At 45.6% G+C, this 23,944-nt stretch overlaps 1 protein-coding gene across 2 annotated transcripts in view; it reads left to right on the top strand.

Annotated features, from left to right (window-relative positions):
- Positions 1-202: 202 nt before the first annotated feature.
- Positions 203-23,944, top strand: part of rasef2 (RAS and EF-hand domain containing 2) — an 81,998-nt gene continuing 58,256 nt past the window's right edge. The window contains exons 1-2 of one of the 2 annotated variants that reach the window (XM_080214298.1): positions 209-307; positions 832-1,215. In XM_080214298.1, the coding sequence (XP_080070424.1) occupies positions 890-1,215 (326 nt within the window). In that variant the 5' untranslated portion in view covers positions 209-307; positions 832-889. Of the gene's footprint in view, positions 1,216-23,944 lie in introns of both variants that reach the window. The other variant, XM_080214297.1, reaches the window with a different exon arrangement.

Below are 23,944 nucleotides of genomic sequence, written 5' to 3'. Positions count from 1 at the left end.
AACACATTCAGAGCACAATGCTAAAGTTTGCTTCAATTTTGTTTTTTAAAAAAACTTTAAGTGTATCAAAGCTCCAGGTGACTCAGAGAAAGGGGTGAAATCTGATCTGGGACAATTAATTGAAGCAGGAAATAAAACCTTTCAGGAAGTGTTTGCTGTAACTCAGAGACTTTTAAAACTGTGTCCTGTTGTGAGTGGCTTTGCAGCCTGGACAGTGACAGAGTGAAGCTCCCGGCCTGTTTGATGTGAATTGATTGCAGCTAATCCTGTTTCACCGGGATTACTCACTCTCAGCAATGTCAAAGAGGTAACCTGACGTCAAGAAGCGATCCCCACCCCCTGAGCCCAGTGAAAGGAAGCAGAGTGACAGTGAAGTTAACCAGAGCGAAATTAACCAGGCTGAAGTTAGCCAGGGTGATAGTAACCAGAGGGTGAAGTTAATCAGAGCGAAGTTAACCAGATTGATATTAACCAGTGTGAAGATAACCAAGAATGAAATTAACCAGTGTGAAGTTAGCCTGAATTATGGTAACCAGAGGGTGAAATTAACCAGGGTGAAATTAACCAGATTGATATTAACCAGGTTGAAGTTAACCAGGTTGAAGGGGTGAAGTTAACCAAAGATTTCTTAACCAGGGTTAAGGTGACCAGGGTGGTATTAACCAGGGTGAAATTAACCAGATTGATACTAACCAGTGTGACATTAACCAGGGTGATATTAACCAGGGTAATATTGATCAGGGTGATACTAACCAGGGTGGTATTAACCAGTGTGCCCTTAACCAGGGTGGTACTAACCAGGGTGATACTAACCAGTGTGCCCTTAACCAGGGTGGTATTCCCCTGAGCCAGCTGTCCTGCTCCCTGTTAGAGCCGCCCTTGTTGCCGGATGGACAGGGCAGCAATGACCCGGCCGGATTTGAGGAGACTTTTCTCGGCGTGTGACCTGAACCGCTCGGGGCTGATCGAGTTTGAGGATTTCTCCAGCGTGTGCCGGGAGCTCAGTGTCTCTCGCTCCCAGATCGCGCCCCTCTTCCACAAGCTGGACGTGGATAATGACGGCTCCATCAACTTCAACGACTTCACCGCCGGCTTCCAGGAGGTCTCCGCGATCCTGGATCTCTCCTCCTTCGGCTCGGAGGCAGCCCAGAGCCAGAAACTGGTCCGGGAGGAGTTCGAGGACCGCTTCGGGAGTGGGCTGCAGGATCTGCGCAGGTTAGGAAACTTTTCCACAGCTCTCCGGGCCACTCTCCCCTTCCCTTCCCCCACTCATCTCCCCCTCTCCCCCCACTCTTCTTCCCCTTTCTCATCCCCCTCTCCCACTCTCTCTTCTCCCCTCCCTTCTCCCCTCATCCCCCTCTCTTTTCCCCTCCCCCTCTCTCATCCCTCTCACCCCTTCCTCCGCTCCCCTTTCTCGTCCCCCTCTCCCACTTTCTCTTCTCCCCTCCCCTCTCCCCCCTCCCCCCATCCCCCTCTCTTTCCTCTCCCCATCCCCCTCTCTTTCCTCTCCCCCTTTCTCATCCCTCTCACCCCTTCATCTTCTCCCATTTCTCATCCCCCTCTCCCACTTTCTCTTCTCCTCTCCCCCTCCCTCCCTCTCGCTCTCATCCCCCTCTTTCCCCCCTCATCCCTCTCACCCCCTCCCTCTTTTCCCCTTCTCCCATCCCTATATCCCTCTCCCATGCTCCTGTGTCTCATACATCTCACCTCCTCTCTTTCCCTCTCAGTGCCCCTTGCCCCCTCATGCCTTTCGTTGCCTCTGGTGCCCCTCGATCTTTCTCCCTCCCATGCCCCAGTCTGCTTTCTCCCATGTCCCTCATTGCCCGCTCTCTTGGTGCCCCTTGCTTCCCCATTCTCCTCAGTCCTTCTCTTGTGCCTGCTGCACCCACTCCCTACCATGCCTCTTGTCATCCTGTGCTATCCACTCTCTTCCTGGGGTCTCTCAAACCCTATTAGCTCACTTTCCTCCCTCTCTGCAATGCCCTCATGCCCTCTCTATCCTGTGCTTCTCACTCACTATCTCTCATGCCCCTTGGCATTACTCACCATGCCCCCCTGCTCCACCTCTCCCTCCCATGTCCCACTCTCCATCCATTCCCCTTGGCACTTCTGTGCCTTTTCTGCCTATCTCTCTTGTGCCACTCCTCTCTTCTGTGCCCTTGGCTCCATCCTTCCTGTGCCTCCTTCCATGCCCCTCATGCCCACCTGTCCCATGCTCCTCAGTGTCTCTGTCCCCTGCCTCTTACGTCTACCTCTCCCATGTCCCTCGCCTCTCTCCTTCTCACACACACTATATTCTTACTGTTTTATTTTTATGGACATTGCCATCTATTTGAATGCCCAGGAATGATGTTGGTTCACAGTGAGTTCCGTTCAGTTAATATTTAACACACAGGATGAGTGTTGGAACTTGGAGAGAGCTTTGTGGTGATCTTGTTGACCAGGGGAGAGTGTTGTCTGCCCATTGCGGACGCCATGAGCAAACATTAGAATTTATTTATATTTTATCCTTTGGTATTTGAGATCATTGACACCAGTGAGGTTTTTCTACTGTACATAAGATGGAGTAAAATCCTAGAAACTCACAATATTAAGCCCACTGCACTTGTATTGGCTTTTTGAATTCAAAGACATAACCTGAATTTATATAGCGCCATGCACAACCACAGGATGTCCTGAAGTGTTTCATGACCAATGAAGTACTTAGGAGTCTAGTCGCCATTCTAATGTAGGAGATTTCAATTTACACCCAGCAAGTTTAGACAAACAGCCATTTAATAAATGTCCAGATCATCTCTTTTTTTTAATAAGTAATGGTTGAGGGATAAATATTGGCCAGAACGCAGGAGAACTGCTGGCCTGTTCATAGAATCATAGAATCCCTGCAGTACAGAAGGAATGATGTAGAGATGCCGGCATTGGACTGGGGCAAACACAGTAAGAAGCCTCACAACACCAGGTTAAAGTCCAACAGGTTTATTTGGTAGCAAATGCCACTAGCTTTCGGAGCGCTGCTCCTTCATCAGGTAAGTGGGAGTTCTGTTCCCTGTTTGTGAATAGAACTCCCACTTAACTGATAAAGGAGCAGCACTCCGAAAGCTAGTGGCATTTGCTACCAAATAAACCTGTTGGACTTTAACCTGGTGTTGTGAGACTTCTTACTGTGCAGAAGGGGGCCATTCAACCCATTATGTCTGCACCAACCACAATCCCACGCAGGGCCTGTTCCCGTAATCCCATGTACCTACTCTGCTAATCCCCTGACACTAAGATCAATTTTAGCATGGCCAATCAATCTAATCCGCACATCTTTGGGCTGTGGGAGGAAACCAGAGCACCCGGAGGAAACCCATACAGACACGGGGAGAATGTGCAAACTCCACACAGACAGTGACCCAAGGCAGGAACTGAACCCGGGTGAGGCAGCAGTGCTAACCACTATGCTACCATGCCACTCCACTTCTCCGCAACAGTGGCACAGAATTTTTTAGGTCTTGCTGAGAAGGAAGAATGGAACTTCAGTTTGACATCTCAGCCAGAAAAAGGTGGCACCTCTGACAGTGCAGCACCCCCCCATTGTCTACATTATATATTCACATTTCTTGACTGGGGATTAAAGCCAAAAAGTGCAGACTCAAAAGGGAGTGTGTTTCTACTTCAAGAAGAAATTACATGTAGATCTTGGGGCTAAAGGGATCAAGGGGGGAAGCAGGATTAGGATATCGTAGTTGTTGATCAGCCATGATCAAAATGAATGGCGGAGCAGGCTCGAAAGGCTGAATGGCCTCTTCCTGATTCTAGTTTCTATCTGTGTTTCTACTGAGCCATACTGATGTTGGCAACAGTTGGGCAGTGTCATTCGCTAATTGATAGGTCAATTCAGATTAAACAATGAGATGATTAGAAATTACAGCAAGTTGGAACGGATGGGAGGTTCTGAATAGGATTTTGCGATCACATTGTTGGAGTTACTACCCTAAAACTAGACCACCAGCGAAGAGAAGAAAAACTAAAAATGCTGGAACATCTCCACAGGCCTGACAGCATCTGTGGAGAGTCAAGATACTGGCAGGAATTCTTTGGCCGTTCAGGCCGGTGGGATTGTCTAGTGGCAGCTCACCCCCACCCATGGGTTTCCCACCAGCATGGGGTGACGTCAGTGGGAATTCCATTGACGATGGCGGGACCAGAGAATCCTTCCAAAACACACAGCTGGGAGGCTGGAAAATCTCACCCTTTGAGTCTGTGACAAAGGGTTACCCAAACTCGAACTGTCAGGAAAAGGTCATCCAGACCCGAAACGTTGGCTCTATTCTCTCTCCACAGGTGCTGTCAGACCTGCTGAGATTTTCCAGCATTCCCTGTTGTTTCAGGTTCCAGCATCCGCAGTGTTTACATCAGGGAAGGAACTTTACCATTCCCTGTGACGGCAGTATCATGTGAGAAAGAGACCAGGAAGGAAAACAGACGGCCGCAACATAGAAACACACAAATAATGCATTTTCAGTAATCCAGTCTGTTTCTAATAGCTGGGAATCTTTGGGAATTAAATCTAGCTCTTCCATAAAGATACAGACACACTTCTCAAACTCTGCAGCATTGCCATTGTAGAGGTTTATAGCATGGAAACAGGCCCTTCGACCCAACTTGTCCATGCCGCCCCTTTTTGTTTAAACCCCTAAGCTAGCCCCATTTGCCTGCATTTGGTCCATATCCCTCTATTGCCATCTTACCCATCTATCTGTCTAAATGATTTTTAAAAGACAAAATTGTACCCACCTCTGCAGCTTTTTCCAGACACTCACCACCCTCTGTGTGAAAAAGTTGTTCCCCGGGCCCCTTTATATCTCCCCCCTCTTACCTTAAGCTTATGCCATCTAGTTTTAGACTCCCCTACCTTTGGGAAATGATATTGACTATCTAGTTGATTTATGCCCTTCATTATTTTATAGATCTCTATAAGATTACCCCTCAGCCTTCTACGCTCCAGAGAAAAAAGTCCCAGTCTATCCAGCCTCTTCTTATAACTCAAACCATCAAGTCCTGGTAGCATCCTAGTAAATCTTTCCTGCACTCTTTCTAGTTTAATAATATCCTTTCTATAATCGGGTGACCAGAGCTGTACACATTATTCTAAGTGTGGCCTTACCAATGTCTTGTACAACCTCAACAAGACATCCCAACTCCTGTATTCTATGTTCTGATCAATGAAACCAAGCATGCCAAATGCCTTCTTCACCACTCTGTCCACCTGTGACTCCACTTTCAAGAAACTATGAACCGATACCCCTAGATGTCTTTGTTCTATAACTCTCCCCAGTGCCCTACCATTAACTGAGTAAGTCCTGCCCTGGTCTGATCTACCAAAATGCATCACCTCACATTTATCTAAATTAAACTCCATCCGCCATTCGTCAGCCCATTGGCCCAATTGATCAAGATCCCGTTACAATCCGAGATAACGTTCTTCACTGTCCACTATGTCACCAATCTAGGTGTCATCTGCAAACTTACTAACCATGCCTCCCAAATTCTCATCCAAATCGTTAATACAAATGACAAAAAACAGTGGACCCTGCACCGATCCCTGAGGCACACCACTGATCACAGACCTCCAGTTTGAAAAACAACCCTCTAAAGACTGTCAGACTCAAACAAGAGAGAATTGATTAAATTGCCAGTGTGGATACAAACTAAATGCTGGCAGTTTGTGATTTGGTTTGTAAGGGTGCGAATAAAGACGGCACTTTAAAATATTTCCCAACTCTTTCTGTCAGGGTTCCAGTTGCAATTTGGGCTTATTGACTGCCAACACTCAAACTGTGATTATCAGAGTGAATTAGGCATTTTTTAAAAACAAGTTAATTTCATTTCTTGTCGAGGCAGATTGAAATCTCAGCTATAAACATTGCACCTCTGACAGTGTGGCACTCCCCCACTGGAGTGGTATTGCCCAAGTTCATTAATATTCGCCTCTTTACAGAAGAGTTCTTCAATCTATCCTCGCCTTCACAAAGGTAGTCTTCGTGTTTCTTAACCATTCTGAACTCGACGCCAAATTGCAGATTGGACAAAGCACCATCAAACACTGACAACCCTGAGAGAATGCAAATCGTACAAATCTCAGATTATACAATCTCATACAAAACAGATGAAGTCTATCGAGCTTTCCTCGCTCTCATACTGACTGCAGCAACAGGTCTTGACACTTTCCAATCCTCACAAGCACCTCATCGCCCGACGGAGGTACATTAAAATATGGGGTCAAAAAGGGAATATTTGTGTGTGGGGATAGTCAGGATCAAACCCAAGTGAAAACAGATGGGCAGCACGGTGGCACAGTGGTTCGCACTGCTGCCTCACAGCGCCAGAGACCTGAGCTCGATTCTGGCCTGTCTGTGCAAGATTGCATGTTCTCCCCATTTCTGCGTGGGTTTCTTCCAAGTTTCCTCCCACACTTGAAAGATGTGCGGGTTATGTTGATTGGCCATGCTAAATTGACCCTTAGTGTCAGGGGGACTAGCTAGGGTAAATATGTGGGTTTACAAGGATAGGGCCTGGGTGGGATTGTTGTTGGTGCATGTTCAATGGGCCAAATGGACTCCTCCTGCACTGTAGGGGGATTCTATGATACTAGATCTGAAAAACTCTCTCATTTTTATCTTATGAAGAAAATATTGATATTGATCTTTTAATTATTTTCACTAGTTAATAATCTGTTGTAGAAAAATGTGCTAAAGTTATGCAGCAGCAACTAAAGTACATTGCATCACATATTTGATTAGAATGCGCAGCGGATGGATTAGGGGTCAGGATGTAGCTAATAGAAAGTAATTAGATGGGGTCCTTTGCAACAATGTGTGGTGATCTGCTCCATTCTTTCTCCTATATTTAATGCCCTAAGTTGGGTGGTGCCATATTGGTGATGCCGCTGGCCTAGTAATCCTGAGGCCCAGGTTCTGGGACACGGGTTCACATCTCACCACGGCAGTTGGTAGAGTTTAAATTCAAATAATAAATCTTGAGTTAAAAGCTAGTCTCAATGTTTATAAATGTCCATCTCGTTCAACACTTCCCTTTAGGGAAGGAAATCTGCCATTCTTAACTGACCTGACCAGACCTACAGCAATATGGTTGACTCTTAACAGCTCCCCCTGCCTTCTGAAGTGGCTGTGTAAGCCACTCAGTTCATGGGCAGTGAGGGATGGGTAACAAACGCTGGCCTAGCCAGCAATGTCCATATCCCATGAAAGAATAAAAGGGGGAAAAGAAACAAACCCAGAAAATCTGATCAATATGTTATTCTGGTCTAGGAAGAAATGCACACAGTTTGGCCTTCACTGATTAAACATTTGGTCCATACTTTGACATTTCAAATCTTAAATGTAACAGGCGTCGGAGGATGGAGCAGGGGTGCAAGATCCCTTGATCCCTCTTCTCTTTTTTTTGTGTATTGCATTGCGTGGTATTGTGGAATCCTGCACGGTCATGCATGCACAGGAAATTTGAGTGGGAATAATTATATAGCTCTTTCTATATAATTGACTTGCCTTGCACATTGACCCAATGACTTGCCTTGCTGGCTGTGAGATTCTGTGAACAATATTTTGTACAGTATTGAACTGAAATTGTGGTCACAGTGCAGAAGATCTTCATCTTAAGTAGGATTCAGCCTTGTGAGCAATTACCAGCAACATCTAACATATTAAACCCTATTTTTTTCCTCAAATGTGGTTTTAAGAAATCAGTTAAGATGTTCCCTGGGTTGCTACAGGGGCTCAGTGGTTAGCACTGCTGCCTCATAGCATCAGGGACGGAAGTTCAATTCCCGGCTTGGGTCAGCGTCTGCACGGAGTCTGCACATTCTCCCCGTGTCTCTGTGGGTTTCTTCCAGATGCTCTGGTTTCCCTCCAGTCCAAAAAACATGCTGGTTAGGTGCATTGACCATGCTAAATTCTCCCTCAGTGTACCCTGGACAGGCACTGGAGTGTGGCGACTGGGGGATTTTCATTGCAGCGTTAATGTAAGTGTACTTATGACACTAATAAATAAGTAAACTTTAAACTTAAATTTTAATCACATTTGACTGCCAAGATTCAGCTCCCGGCTCTGTCAATCTGTGCTGGAGCTGTTAATCATTCTTCCAAGAATGCATAAGTGGATTGTGTCAACTTAGAAATGTTATACCTGTTCTTGCTCGACTGCATTATTTAACCACGTTCTTTTTGCTTGCCTCTCACTTCATTACCATCAACGTCTCAGTAGAAGTTGCTTGGGTCTCCTGAACAATGTGTTCAAAGCCTGTCTTTTTTATCCCCATCATAATTGTCCTGCAATTTCACTTTTTTCCTTTTGGTTTTGTCAGTGTTGTTAATCAGTGTCAAACTAATTTTCAACACAACCTGCAACTTTGTAACTCAAACATATCTCTCTTTCAGTTTAATAAGAGTGAGGTAGTTTACTCAGTGTCACATTATTAGCCAGACCGGCTAAGAATGACAGGATTTGTTCCCTAAGGAATATTGTTCAGACCCAGGCCAGGAGCTCCAAGGTGTTTTGTGAAGTCAGCCTAATCTGTGCCACAGTGGTTAGCACTGCTGCTTCAAAGCTCTAGGGTCCTGGGTTCGATTCCTGGCTTGGGTCACTGCCTGTGTGGAGTTTTCACATTCTCCCTGGGCCTGCATGGGTTTCCTCCGGGTGCTCCGGTTTCCTCCCACAGTCCAAAGATACGCGGATTAGCTGGAATGGCCATGGTAAATTGCCCCTTAGTGTCAGGGAGATTGGCAGTGTTTATGTGAGTTTGGATTAGGGCTTGGGTGAGTTTGTGGTCAGTGCAGACTCAATAGGCAGAACGGCCTTCTTCTGTACTCTAGGGGTTCTATGATTCTACCCGAAGTTTTACATTTGATTTTGGCATTGGTGAGCATAAGATGTTTTGCTCCAGGTATGATTCAAGTGACCCACTAGGGAGCTTTTATCAAAGTTTATTTAGGAACACAGTAAAAATATAACAAAAAGAATTAGCATAACTTTTAAGAATTACAAAACTTAAACAACACACGGTATAATTCCTAACAGCTAGCTATCTCTGTTGCTCCAAGTTAAACACCATCCCACAGACACACACTCTTCTTCAGACTTAGCACAGAAACAAGTACACTCATGCAACGCTAGATTTTCAGCATTTTAACACTTGCCGCGAGTTGGTCCTTTGAATATTGGGTCAAATCTCCGAGACTCCCCAGTCTTGGAACTTTCAGAAAGCCTCAGGAGAGAGAGACGCTGCTTTCTGCCACCAGCTTCTGAAAGCAAACCTGAAACCAGAATGTTAAGTGGAAATAAAGCTGTCTTCAGTCACATGACGTGAGCTGTCAATCAACTCCAATCAACCCTGATCTCAGGGGACACATTAAAACAACAGAACACTGCATTAGCTCAGATCAAAATCAACATTGCTTCAGTTATCCTGCTTCAGCAGCAATATAGGATGCCAGTCACAGACAATACGGTGCCGAGAAAAATCCAGGGCCTGTTAGAAACATCTTACAACTCTGATCAAAATACAGCTCTTAAAGGCATAGTATTGTTGTAATATTGGCTAAAAAGTTGGGTTTTACAATGACTTAAATTAAAAACCCTACAGCACAGAAAGAGGCCATTCAGTCCATCAAGTCTGCACCAACCACAATCCCATGCAGGCCCTACCCCCATATCCACCCACTGATCCCTCTAACCTACACATTTCAGGACACTAAGGGGCAATTTTAGCATGGCCAATCGACCTAACCCACACATCTTTGGACTGCGGGAGGAAACCCACGCGGAGAATGTGCAAACTCCACACAGACAGTGACCCAAGCTGGGAATCGAACCCCGGTCCCTGGAGCTATGAAGCAGCAGTGCTAACCAATGTGCCACCATGCCGCTCCTGATAGTTTCATTGTCATTTTATTGATATTAGCTTTTCTGGGGTTTTTAATGGTTTTTAATTCATGATTATTAAGCTAGTATCTGAACCACTATACCCAAGCTTCATACCTGTTGGGAGAGATGGTGGCATAGTGGTAATGTCACTGGACTAATACACCCAGGTTTATTCTTTGAGGACACAGGTTCAGATAGTGAATTTAACATTTAATTAATAAATCAGGAATATAAAGCTGGCCATTAGTATGGGTGACTCTGATAGCTGTCACCGGTACTTGTGGAAAAAAAACATCTGGTTTAATAATGATCTCGGGGGTGGAAATCTACCATCCTTAACCTTGTCTATTTGTGCCCCCAGACCCACAGTAATGTGGTTGATTCTTAACACTTGCAAAAGCCTACCAAACCACTCGGTACAAGGGCAATTAGGAATGGGCATCAAATGCCAGTCTTCCCGGCAGCAATTTCCCCTGAAAGAATAAAGGTGGAGGTGGGGGAAGAAAAGCATCTTTAATCATAAAATATCTTCACAGAGGAACAGGTCAGAAAGGAAGCAAGGCTTGATAGAAGCTGAAAGATGATCGTTGTGGATGAGTGCTCCTACAGTAGTAAAGGTTACATCTGGTTTGATGTTTTTGTGCATAGATACGGGCTCATTAGAATAACATCAAACTCTGTCCAAATATGCAAATCTGGAAAAAAAAAGGCCTTGAATTTCCTTGAAGCAGTTTCCGCCTTCCCTTTCTCATTTCATTGCAAATACATTGGAAACTCTATTTACATAGATAAGCAGGGTTTCCGGCAGAGTTACAATGAAGTTCTACTGCCAAATCTGGAGCAGCTCCAAGAACGTCCATGGCTAATTCTTTAACTTTTGTTTCAAAAGACAACCAGAGGAGGCCAGAGCACGGTGGTTAGCACTGCTGCCTCACAGCGCCAGGGACTTGGGATCAGTTCCTGCTTTGGGTCACTGTCTGCATGGCGTCTGCACATTCTCCTCGTGTCTGTGTTGGTTCTGTCCTCCGGGTGCTCAAGTTTCCTCCCACAGCCCAAAAGACGTGCTGGTTAGGCGCATTGGCCATGCTAAATTCCCCCTCGGTATACCTGAACTGTCACCAGAGTGTGGCGACTAGGGGATTTTCAAATAACTTCATTGCAGTGTTAATGTAAGCCTACTTGCAATACAAATACAAAAAATGTCATAGGAATATGCTACCAGTTTATTTCTCCAGTGTAAGAAAGTCAAAACTCAGGTGATAGTGGCTGTGGAAGTGTTTGAAAAGTTTTGCAATTAATTTTTTAATGTTCTGCAATTCTAAGTCAGATTCTGATCTTGTCTTGCCATGCTCGCTCCAGATTCCATATTGCTTGCTACTCCACAAGTGATGCCAAGCTATTGATTCAGTGCCTCAATCTCAATCTGCATTAGTTTCTGATACCAATGTGGTGGCATTGTCCGTTTTGACGACAGCAAAAAAAATTGATGTTCATATGGTGCCCACTACGACTTCAGGACATCCCAAAGCACTTTATAACTTCTGAGGCGTAGTGTTGTAATTGTAGAAAACATGGCAGATAATTGAAACACAGCAAGATCCCTCAGGAAGAGAACAGCAACTTGTTACACGATCAGCTAATCTGTTTTCGGTTATGGGTTGAGAGATAAATGTTGGTCAAGACAATGGGAGAATTCACCGGATTTTCTTTGAATAAGGTCATGGGATCTTGAATGTCTTTTTAAAATCCTTTCATGGGATGTGGGCACCGCTAGCAAGGCCAGAGTTTATTGCCATCCCTAATTGCTGAAAAACCCATCTGGTTCACTAATGTCCTTTAGCGAAGGAAATCTGCCAACCTTACCCGGCCTGGCCTACATGCAACCCCAGATTCACAGCTATATAGTTGACTCTTAACTGCCTCCTCAAGGGTAATTAGGGATGGATAGTTAGGGATAGGGATGTTTCGCTGCAATTGTATAGGGTGTTGGTGAGGCTACACCTGGAGTACTGTGTGCAGTTTTGGTGTCCTAACCATAGAACCCTTCAGTGCAGAAAGAGGCCCTTCGGCCCATCGAGTCTGCACCGAACACAATCCCACCCAGGCCCTACCCCCATATCCCTACATATTATACCCACTAATCCCACTAACCTACGCATCCCCGGACACTAAGGGGCAATTTCTTAGTATGACCAATCAACCTAACCCGCACATCTTTGGACTGTGGGAGGAAACCGGAGCACCCGGAGGAGACCCACGCAGACATGAGAATGTGCAAACTCCACACAGACAGCATCTGAGGAAGGAGGGAGTACAGCAAAAGTTTACTAGGCTGATTCCTGAGATGGCAGGTCTGCCAACGGAGGGGAGACTAAGTCAGTTGGCATTATATCCACTGGAGTTTGGAAGAGTGAGAGGGGATCTCATATAAACTTATAAAATTTTAACAGGGTAGATTCAGGAATAATGTTCTCAATGGTGGGGGAGTCCAGAACTCGCGGTCATAGTTCGAAGATAAGGGGTAAATTGTTTAGGACTGAGGTGAGGAGAAATTTATTCACCCAGAGGGTGGTGAATGTGTGGAATTCACTCCCACAGAAAGTAGTTGAGGCCAAAATGTTGTCTGATTTTAAGAAGAAATTAGATGAAGCTCGAGGGGCTAAAAGGATCAAGGGATATGGGAGGAACGGGGGAGGGATCAGGATATTGAATTTGATGATCAGCCATGATCAAAATGAATGGTGCAGCAGGCTCAACGGGCTGAATGGCCTGCTCCTGCTTCCAGTTTCTGAGTTTCAATGACAATAATTACTAGTAAGAAGTCTCACCAGGTTAAAGTCCAACAGGTTTATTTGGTAGTAAATGCCACTAGCTTTCGGAATGCTGTTCCTTCGTCAAGTGAGTGGGGAGTTCTGATCACAAACAGGGCATATAAAGGCACACACAGTTTACAGAATATTGATTAGAATGTGAGCCTTTACAGCTAATCAAGTCTTAAAGGTGCAGACAATGTGAGTGGAGATAGCATCAAGCACAGGTTAAAGAGATGTGTATTGTCTCCACACAGGACAGTTAGTGAGATTTTGCAAGCCCAGGCAAGTCATGGGGGTTACAGATAGTGCGACATGAACCCAAGATCCTGGTTGAGGCTGTCCTCATGTGTGCCAAATGTGGTTATCAGTCTCTGCTCAGCGACTCTGCGCTGTTGTATGTCGTGAAGGCCGCCTTGGAGAACGTTTACCTGACGATCAGGGGCTGAATGCCCGTGACATGGGCATCATAAAAATGTGGAGTTGAGCCCACAATCAGATCAGCTAATGCTTTATTGAATAGTGGGAACAGGCTCAAGGGACCAAGTGGCCTACACCTGCTCCTATTTCACAATGTTTATCTGTTTATATGAACGTGCAAAGGTATTTTAGACTTGTTTGTGGTATTTTCACGATGGTGTTCCAGGCTTGTGTAAGTAGTTAGACACAACGGGCTGGATTTTGTGTGGGTGTAGGGCTCCCATTGCCAGGGCCAAAAGCAGGGGCAGCCCCACTTTAGCAGGCAATAGGACCCAGGATCTTCTGGATTAGTCTCTTGTGTGGCACCTTAAGAAATGCCTTCTGGAAGTCCAGATAGATCACATCCACAGGATCCCCATTATTTATCTTGCTAGTTACATTCTCAAAGAACTCTATGAAACAAGACTCACCCTTCACAAAACCGTGCTGGCACTGGTGAACAGAGCTTTGCTTTTCCAGATGCTCAGTTACCTTCTCCTTAACGATTGACTCCAGCAATTTTCCCAGCACAGAGAGCAAGGAAATAAGAAAGGAGGGTGCGGTTGCGTGTGAGGAACAATGCAAGACAGGACACAACCTAATGCAATCCACAGATGTCTCACTGATGCCTGGTCCTCCAGAGTGTGCCTTTGAACTCTAGAGGACAGGGTCTGATTTAGTGATGGTTGAATGTTTGTCTTATGAGGATTGGAGGTGTGGGGGAGGGGTGGAGGTACCTAATAGTGTCTGATAGGTGGCACCTTGTGGCCCAGGAGGAAAATGCACCAGCTCTGCCTACCCCACCAGGAATGTTCCTGAAGGCTGTCTTAGTTTTACTTTGACTTACAAGCTTCCTTGAAGTCCTCAAAACCTGTAAAGTCAGTTCAGTGCGAAGCTTCCGCCATTTTTGTCATATTTAAGGTGCCAGCCCACCCAGCTGGGAGTGGCTTCCAGCCCCACCCCCACCGTCACCACACCCCTCCCCTCCACACCGCCCCCCAGTGCCCCCTCAGTAAAACCTGCAAGTTGTTGAGTTGGAGCCAACTTGGGATTTTTGTCCATTTAATGCCCTCACCAGCTGCACCCATTCCCAACCCGTTCACCCAGACTAAAATTCCCCACAGTTATCACGTTGTTTTGTTTACAGAGGAAATGATCTAAAAAGAAATAAGAATACCAGACACACAACTTGTTTGACAGGAGAGAAAGAGAGAGAGAAGAGGAGAGAGAATGTTGAAGAAAGGTTTCCACACACTGGGTAAGAAAGAAATACGGAAAGAAAATTAAAAGCTATGCGATCAGCATTCAGGAGCGAGGACACAAACTGGCAGGGACGTAACTGTGGACAGTGGAAAATATTTGTAGGCAAATTTGTGTATATATATAGCACCTTTAAAGTACTAACCTGCTCAGAGATGCCTAGTTTGGTTTTAGCCAGAGTCACTCAGCTCCTGACCTCATTCTAACATTGCTTCAAACATGGACAGAAGAGCTGAATTCCAGAGGTGAGCTGAGAATAACAGCCCTCGACATCAAGGCTCCATTCGAACCAAGTGTGTCATCAGGGAGCCCTAGTAAAACTGGAATCAATGGGTATCAGGGGGCAAACTTTCCACCGGCTGGAGTCATAACCTGCTACATAGGAAGATGGTTGTGGTTGTGGAGGGGCAGTCATCTCAGCTCCAGGACATCTCTGCAGGAGTCCCTCAGGGTAGTATCCTTGGCCCAACAATCTTCAGCTGCTTTATCAATGACCTTCCCTTCCTCATAAGGTCAGAAGTGGGGATGTTTGCCGATGATTGCACAATGTTCAGCACCATTCACGACTCTTCAGATACTGAAACAGTCCATGATCAAATGCAACAAGATCTGGACAATAACCAGGCTTGGGCTGACAAATGGCAAATAACATTTGTGCCACACAAATGCCAGGCAATGACCATCACATAAAAGAGACATTCTAACCACCGCCCCTTGACATTCAATGGTGTAACCATCACTGAATCCCCCACTGTCAACATCCTTGGAGTTATCATTGACCAGAAACTGAACTGGAGTCACCATATAAACACAGTGGCTGCAACAGCAGGTCAGAGGCTAGGAATACTGCAGCGAATAACTCACTTCCTGACTCCCCAAAGCCTGTCCACCATCTGCAAGGCACAAGTCAGGAGTGTGATGGAATAATCCCCACTTGCCCGGATGGGTGCAGCTCCAACAACTCTCAAGAAGCTTGATGCCATCCAGGACAAAGTAGCCCACTTGATTGGCACCAGTTCCACAAACATCCAGTCCCTCCACCAACAACACTCAGTAGCAGTGTGTACTATCTATAAGATGCACTGCACCAATTCACCAAAGATCCTTAGAACAGCACCATCCAAATCCAGGGCCACTTCCATCTGGAAGAACAGGTAGCAGATACATGGGAGCACCGCCACATGCAAGTTCCCCTCCAAACCACTCACGTCCTGACTTAGGAATATATCGCCATTCCTTCACAGTCGCTAGGTCAAAATCCTGGTGTTCTCTCCCTAACGGCATTATGGGTCAACCCATAGCATGTGGACTGCAACAATTCTAGAAGGCAGCTCACCACTACCTTCTCAAGGGCAACTAGGGATGGGCAATAAATGCTGGCCCATGTCCTAAAAATGAAGAAAAATCGGTCCCATGGTGCTTCATAGCAATAAATTACACCAAGCCATATTGTGCTGGGACTCGCTGCGGGAGGTTCAGTGGCCCAGCCAAAAGTCTATTTACTTTTGGGACAATGCTAGTGGTGAACATTGCCAGAAAATCCCACGCATTAAGTCAGGTGACCAAAAGCTTGGTCAAGGAAATAGATTCCAGGAAGGAGAGTGAGGCGGAGAGGTACAAGAAGGGAATTCCCGATATTAGAACCTTGGCAACTGAAGGCACAGCCACCAATGTGGAGCGATTAAAATGGGAGATAGAACCATATAATCATAGAATCCAGTGCAGAAGGAGGCCATTCGGCCCATCGAACCTGCACCAACAACCCCACCCAGGCTCTCTCCCCATAACCCCGTGTATTTACACTGCTGGTCCACTTGACACGAAGGGACAATTGTGCACAGCCAATCAACCTAACCTGCACATCTTTGGAGATGCACAAGAGACCAGAGTTAGAGGAGCACAAATGTCCCAGATCCAATTTTAAGTTTGTTTTCAAATGCCATTTTGGTGCCTACATAATGGCTAGCTACTGCAACAGTTCACCGTCAAGGCAACAGCTCGTCAACTCACCAACCTGTTTCATGATTAGAGTTTGCAATAAATTACCAGGACAGTACCATCTGTAAGAATGGCTGGTCCAGCTGAAAACCTATTTCATTCTTTGCCAGGTTGAAAGGCGTAATTGATTAAACTCAATTGCACTATTTGTTATAAATGAATTATGGATTGGACGGGTTATTTATTACTGTTACTTTCCCCTTACAATGTCAGCTGCAGAATCATTTGTAAGTTGTAGCCCTGGGCGCTTGTGTCATCAATATATAAAATCCATCCCCATGTGCCTGTTCTCTTTATGCGTCTCAACATTGGCTTTACACTCACATACTGAAAACCTTTCATGTTTCACAGACATACAGACATATACATCAGAAGTAGGCCATCCAGCCCCTCAAGCCTGCTCCGCCATTCAGTAAGACTATAGCTAATCTGATTGTAACCTCAACCCTACATTCCTGCCTCCTCCCAATAACTATCCCCCCCCAACCTTGTTAATCAAGGATCTATTTAGGTCTGCCTTGAAGAGAGTTCCCAGAGATTCCTGACTGTCTGAAAGAAAAGAAAATCACCTCATCTCCCTCTTACATGGCCAACACCATATTTTTAAACAGTCACTCCGAGTTCCAGATTCTCCCACAAGAGGAAAGATCCCCTCCACATTCACCCTGTCAATACCACTCAGGATCTTAAAATTTCAATCATCTCGCCTCTTCTCTTCTAAACTCTAGTGGATACAAACCTTATCTCTCCAACCTTTCATAGATCATAGAAACCCTACAGTGCAGAAAGGGGCCATTCAGCCCATCGAGTCTGCACCGACCACAATCCCACCCCCTGGCCCTACCCCCATATCCCTACACATTTACCCACTAATCCCTCTAACCTACGCATCTCGGGACTCTGAGGGGCAATTTTAGCATGGCCAATCAACCTAATCCGCACATCTTTGGACCGTGGGAGGAAACCGGAGCACCTGGAGGAAACCCACGCAGACAACACGCAAACTCCACACAGACAGTGACCCAAGCCGGGAATTGAACCCAGGTCCCTGGAGCCATGAAGCAGCAGTGCTAACCACTGTGCTACCTTGCCTTTCCTCATAAGGCAACCCACACATTCCTGATAATAATCTAGAAAACTTTCACTCTGCTGCGTCTAAAGCATTTACATCTTTCCGTAAATAAAGAAGGGGGGGGTGTAATATTGTACACAATACTCCAGATGTGGTCTCACAAATGCCCTGTACAACTGAAGCATTACCCCCTACTTTTGTGATCAGTTCTCCTCACAATATATTACAATGTTGTTTAAGCTTTCCTAATTCCTTTCTGTACCTGTAAACTAGCTTTTTGTGATTCCTACACTAGGACACCCTGATAGACATGCATATCAGCGTTCTGAAATCTCTCACAATTTAGATAATAAACATTTTGATTCTCCCTGCCAAAATGGACAATTTCATATTTGTCCGCATTGTATTTAGGGCAGCATGGTGGGTTCAGTGCCAGCGACCCTGGTTCAATTTGGACTTTGAGTTACTGTCTGTGTGGAGTTTGCACGTTCTTCCCGTGTCTGCATGGGTTTCCTCCAGATGCTCCGGTTTCCTACCACAATCCAAAGATGTGCAGGTTAGGTTAATTGGCCATGCTAAGTTGCCCCTTAGTGTCAGGGCAATTAGCAGGGTAAATATTTGAGGCTACAAGGTAGGGCCTGATTGGGATTGTTGTTAGTGCAGGCTTATTGGGCCGAATGGCCTCCCACACTTCAGAGATGTTCATGTTAGGTTGATTGGCCATGCTAAATTGCCACTTAGTGTCAGGGGGATTAACAGGGTAAATAGGTGGGCTTACAGGGATAGGGCCAGGGTGAAACAGCTCCAAGTAGATGTGCCGAACACTGGCATTGGGCAGGCAACACAGTAGTCTGGACTCATGCCCCAGAGAGCAGTGCCAATCCCCCTCACTATATTGTCCCCTTCTACCATTACATTCATATGTGCTGCTCCCATTTGAATGACTTTTTGTGCCATTGTGCCATGAACAGTCAGCTCAGCACCCAGAGGAAACCCATGCAGACTTGAGGAGAATGTGCAAACCCTGCTCAGACAGTGACCCCAGCCAGGAATCAAACCCAGATCCCTGGCGCTGTGCCAACTACGGTGCCACCTTGCTGCCCTAAGTACATAGAAAAGCAGGAGTAGCCCATTTGGCTCTTTGTGTCAGCTCTGTCTTCCTTATCATGGCTGATCATCCGACTCAGTAGCCTGATTCTGCATTCCCCTCCCCTCCTCACCGAACTTCCTCATTCACCAAATTTCCACACCCAGTTTGAAGTCACGCTCAGTTGTTACAATTTTTTGGGCTGGCTTCACATCTCAAACTCTACATTTGTTAAATGTAAAGAAAGCTCTTTTTTGCAAATCGAGGTCAGGTGATTTAGAGCATTATGCCATTGGTGTGTGAATGATAGAGGGCAGCATAGTTCCATATAGCTGTTGCAAAGTTTGTAGATTTAAGAATCACTCTATATAGCTCCTGTCGTATCCTCTTGACAACACAACTGCCTAATTATTACCATTGCATTCTTGGGCTGTGAGTACACTTGGTAGGAATGTCTCGCCCACTTTGAAGTAACAATGTCCTCTTTCTGATGAAGAGAGCAATTATAAAGAACAGAAACTATGACTAATCTTAACAGGTGCATTAAGTTACATCAAGTCTCGCGGTCTTGATCATTTGGGTGATTTGCGATGGGTGTAGCTCTAAATTCAAACCTTTCCTGTGCACAGTCACTTACTTCATTGCAGCAGCTTGAGACATTCAACATCAGAATGTGCAAATAATTGAACGGAATCAAAACTTGTGGATCACACCTTAGAGTCTACTGTTAATCCAAATTGAAATCCTGTAGGTGTCAGCCTTGGCTCAGTGTCAATAATCCTGCCTCAGAGTTGGAAGGCTATGAGTTCAAGTCCTATTGCAGAATGGTGTCACAGCGCTCAGCACTGCTGCCTCACGGCGCCAGGGACCCGGGTTCGATTCCTGCTTGGGTCACTGTCTGTGCGGAGTCTGCCCATTCTCCCCGTGTCTGCGTGGGTTTCCTCCAGGGGTTCTGGTTTCCTCCCACAGTCCAAAGCTGTGCTGGTTAGGTGCATTGGCCATGCTAAATTCTCCCTCAGTGTACCCGAACAGATGCTGGAGTGTGCCAACTAGAGGGTTTTCACAGTAAAAATGTAAATCTATTTGTGACTAATAAATAAACTTTAAAGATGAGCGTATTACCTTGGCGAAGACAGAGCACAATATTGTTGTGGGCAAATTACTGCAGATGCTGGAATCTGAAACCAAAAAACAAAATGCTGGAAAATTTCAGCAGGTCTGGCAGCATCTGTAAGGAGAGAAAAGAACTGACGTTTCGAGTCCAGGTGATCCTTTGACAATGTTTTAACAAAGGGTCATCTGGACTCGAAACACTAGCTGTTTTCTTTCTTTACAGATGCTGCCAGAGCTGCTGAGATTTTCCAGCATTTTGTCTTTTGCTATCTTTTTGATGATCTTCAACCAAAGCCCCATTTGTCATCGGGCAGCACGATGGCACAGTGCTGCCTCACAGCGTCGGGGACCCGGGTTCAAATCCCGGCTTGGGTCACTGTCTGTGTGGAGTTTGCACATTCTCCCCGTGTCTGCGTGGATTTCCTCCCACAATCCAAAGATGTGCGGGTTAGATGGATTGACAATGATAAATTGCCCCTTAGTGTCAGGAGGACTAGCTAGGATAATTGCATGAGGTTATGGGGATAGGGCCTGAGTGGGATTGTGGCCTGTGCAGACATGATGCGCCAAGTGGCCTCCTTCTGCACTGTCGAATTCTATGAACTCTCAGGAGAATATAAAAGATCCCGGGGCACATTTTGAAGAGCCGAGGATTTCTGCCCAGTGTCCTGACCAATATTCATCACTCAAGCGAGATGGCTGGATCAGATTGTCTGGTCTCTTATCTCAGTGCTGTGTGTGGGGGTTTGCTGTGTGCAAACTGGCTGCTTGTTTTTCTACATTACAATACTGATCACTGTTTCAAAATACATTATTGGCGGTAGAGAACAAAGAACTAAGTGCTTTGGGATTTACGGAAAATGGTGCTATATAAATGCATGTCCTTTCCTCTGCACTGGTTTACTTAAATTATTTAATTTTGAATGTATGGATAATCCAAAGCAAACAGGTGATTGTGGTTTGACTGAACTATGTATCAAGGAAAACATTTAATTCTGTCCATCGTTTACTCAGCTGTCAGGTGTGGATGTTTGACAAATTATTTTTATTAATGTAACAAAGCCGCACAATTCAATTAGAGTCTTAGCTCCTTAAAGCTTCCTGTACTGGCCGTGCTAAATTCTCCCTCAGTGCACCCGAACAGGTGCTGGAGTGTGGCGACTAGAAGATTTGCATAGTAACTTCATTACAGTGTTAATGTAAGCCTACTTGTGACACGACTAAACTAACTTTAAACTTAAACTTGAAATATAACATTCAAGGACATGGGACAAGTGCAGGACAATAGGGATAGCGCTTCTTTGGTGGTAGTTATTGTTGGTGCAGACTCAATGGGCCAAAGGGTCTTTTCTACACTATACTCTGTGGGCCCTGTTCTACTATTTTGATCCTGAGTGCTGGGCAGACTTGAAACTGGGAGTGTTTCAGATCTGACTTTTGGACCGTTCTGAGGTGCTCCCATATGCACTCTGCCTGAAAAAGTATCAGCAATTCCGAATTGCGTCCCAGAAGCCTGTGAGCGGGGATTAACATGCCCAAAATCCTGCAGCTCTGATCGATACCTCCAACTGCGCATGCACAGAAATGATAGAGTGCGGCTCCCCTGCCACGTCGGTCCCGGGCCAGATAATGCCTCTCCCGGCTCCCACAGACATTGCCCCACCCCCCCATAACATTAGTGACCCACTTATCCCCCCACCCCCTCTGCCACCCAGACCAATAGAAGGCCCCCTCCCCCCTTCCATGCTGTAAATCTCTATGACTTTACGACTCTATAACTGACCGTTCGTTGTCAGTGTAGTGAGTAGCACACTCAGGATTATTTAACAAGTGCTGCCCAATCAGGGAATCATGCCTGACAGGAAACGTTTTGTGTGTTGCTGTACTCTGCCTATTAATAACTCAAGGAACATGCTGTTTGGTTCGATCAGCCAGTCAGTCACTGGGGCATTTTGCTTACATACCTGACATTGCACCAGTGCTGAAATTCTATCACTTTTTGTGCGGTAGGCGGAATGTCATTTTGAAATGACGGCAACATGTTGCTCGTGGGAAATATCACCCACTGCACGGTAACGCTGTGAAATGTCTTGTTTAACCTGTTGCTCAAATTTGAGACAGTTTGTCTTGCCAGATTAATTTGAGGTTAATTGGATACATTTCAAGTCTGAAAGCTTCCTTATAACTTTGCTGCATTTATGCACTGAATCCTGCTCACCCCATGCCCGAGTCTTTGTGGAATCTACAATAGTCCACTGACCCCATTGCTTCAAGTTTAAAAATTCTGTCTGGTGAACAATGACATAGCGGAAGCATTATTGCTTCTCGATTTCTTTAAGGTAGACTATAAAATTGATGCTCCCTCTTTTTGCCATGTTGATTAATGTCCAACTGGGCTAAAGTTTTATTCTAAAAAAAAAACTTGCATTTATGTGCCATTTCTGAGATGGTGAAGCATCCCAAGGCGCTTCATAAGAATGTTTAAGTTTACTTATTAATGTCACAAGTAGACTCACATTAACACTGCAATTAAGCTGCTGTGAAAATCCCCTAGTCGCCACACTCCGCTGCCTGTTCGGGTACACTGTGAGAGAATTTAGCATAGCCAATCCACCTAACTAGCACGCCTTTCGGATTGTGGGAGGAAACCGGAGACGCCAGAAGAAACCCGCGCAACCACGGGATGACTTTGCGCAGATCCAAACTGGGAATTGAACCTGGGTCCCTGGCGCCATCATACCATACCTTGCTATTCCATTACATTCTATGAAATTAACCAATCACATATCAGACTGTAATCAATGCTCCACACTGTGTAAATGGTTTCTTGATTTCCATTTGCAGATTTAATAGCAGCGATTTGTGTCTATGAACAGCAATGCTTATGAATTAAATTTGAAGTATCATTAGGTACTCCATCAATGATCTCTGCTCTGTTCAATGATCAGGGGTGGGTTGTTTGTTGATGACTCCACAACATTCAGCTTCATTCACAACTCTAACAAGGCACTTCATGCTATTCTAAAACAGGAGCCAGACAATGTTCAGACCGAGGCTGACAAAAAGCAAATAACATTTGAGCCACGTAAGTATCAGCCAAGGATCATCTCCAATTAAACATAAAAAGTCCCCAAACACCCCTTCTTTTCTTTCAACAAAGCAATGTTAGCCAAATTCCCCACCATCAGCATATCCAAAAATGTGCTGGTTAGATGGATTGGCCGTGTTAAATTACCCCTCAGTGTCAGGGTGACTAGCTAGGGTAAATGCATGGGGTTGAGGGGATAGGGCTTGGGTAGGAATGTGGTCAGTGCAGACTCAATGGGCCGAATGGCCTCCTTCTGCATTGTCGGATTCTGTGATCAATATCCTGGGGTCGTTAATATTGAACAGAAACCCAGCTGCTCCAGATATTTCAGCATCATGGCCACAGGCATAGGGTGGAGATCGGACGGTTCATTTGCTAACTCCTGAAAGCCACTCCATCGAACATGGCACATCAGGAGTGTCATGGACAATTCAGTACCCGCTCGAATGGCTGCAGTTGCAATAACACTCTAGAAGCTTGACATCTCAAGGACAAAGCAATCTGCCAGTTGATTCAACACTGACCTCCTCCTCTGCTGGTGTACAGGATACACTGCAGGGGCGTCCCCAATTTTTTTTGACAGCAACTCCCACCCTGTAACCTTTACCATTAAGAACCAGCAAGGTGATGGTGACATTGTCTCTAAGGTCTCCTCAAAGTCACACATCATTCTGACTTGGACTTCACACTGGTGGTTCTTCATGGACATTGAGTCCAAATTTTGTGCTCCTTATCCATTCTGGGACAACAGTAGAAAGACTGTAGCCGTTCAATCAGGGCCTACCTCTACAGGACAACTAGGGATTGGGTAATAAATACAACCTTGTCAACATCACTCACATCCTTTCGACAAACCAATAGAAGATGTAGACCGGGATTCTCCCAACCTGATGTGCTGCTCGAGGAGAGGTTCCCACCAGTGGGGTTTACAACTGTACCCCAACATCGAGGAACAGGCATACTCACCCCTTTGGTGGGGACAGAGGCCATTAAGGCCCCCGCAGGAGGTCAGGGGCAAGATGGGATGCTGCTTGGCTGTGCTAGCCTGGTATCCTGGCAGTATCCAGTGGGCAGTGCCAAGGGGTGAGGTCAGAGAGGCATGCCAAACTGTGGAGTGATTGGTGGTGGGGAGG

The sequence above is a fragment of the Carcharhinus amblyrhynchos genome, chromosome 28 (genome assembly GCF_965287045.1).
Source record: "Carcharhinus amblyrhynchos chromosome 28, sCarAmb.v2.hapA, whole genome shotgun sequence".
NCBI classification, from domain to species: Eukaryota; Metazoa; Chordata; class Chondrichthyes; order Carcharhiniformes; family Carcharhinidae; genus Carcharhinus; species Carcharhinus amblyrhynchos.
This window is presented reverse-complemented; position numbering and strand designations above follow the sequence as displayed.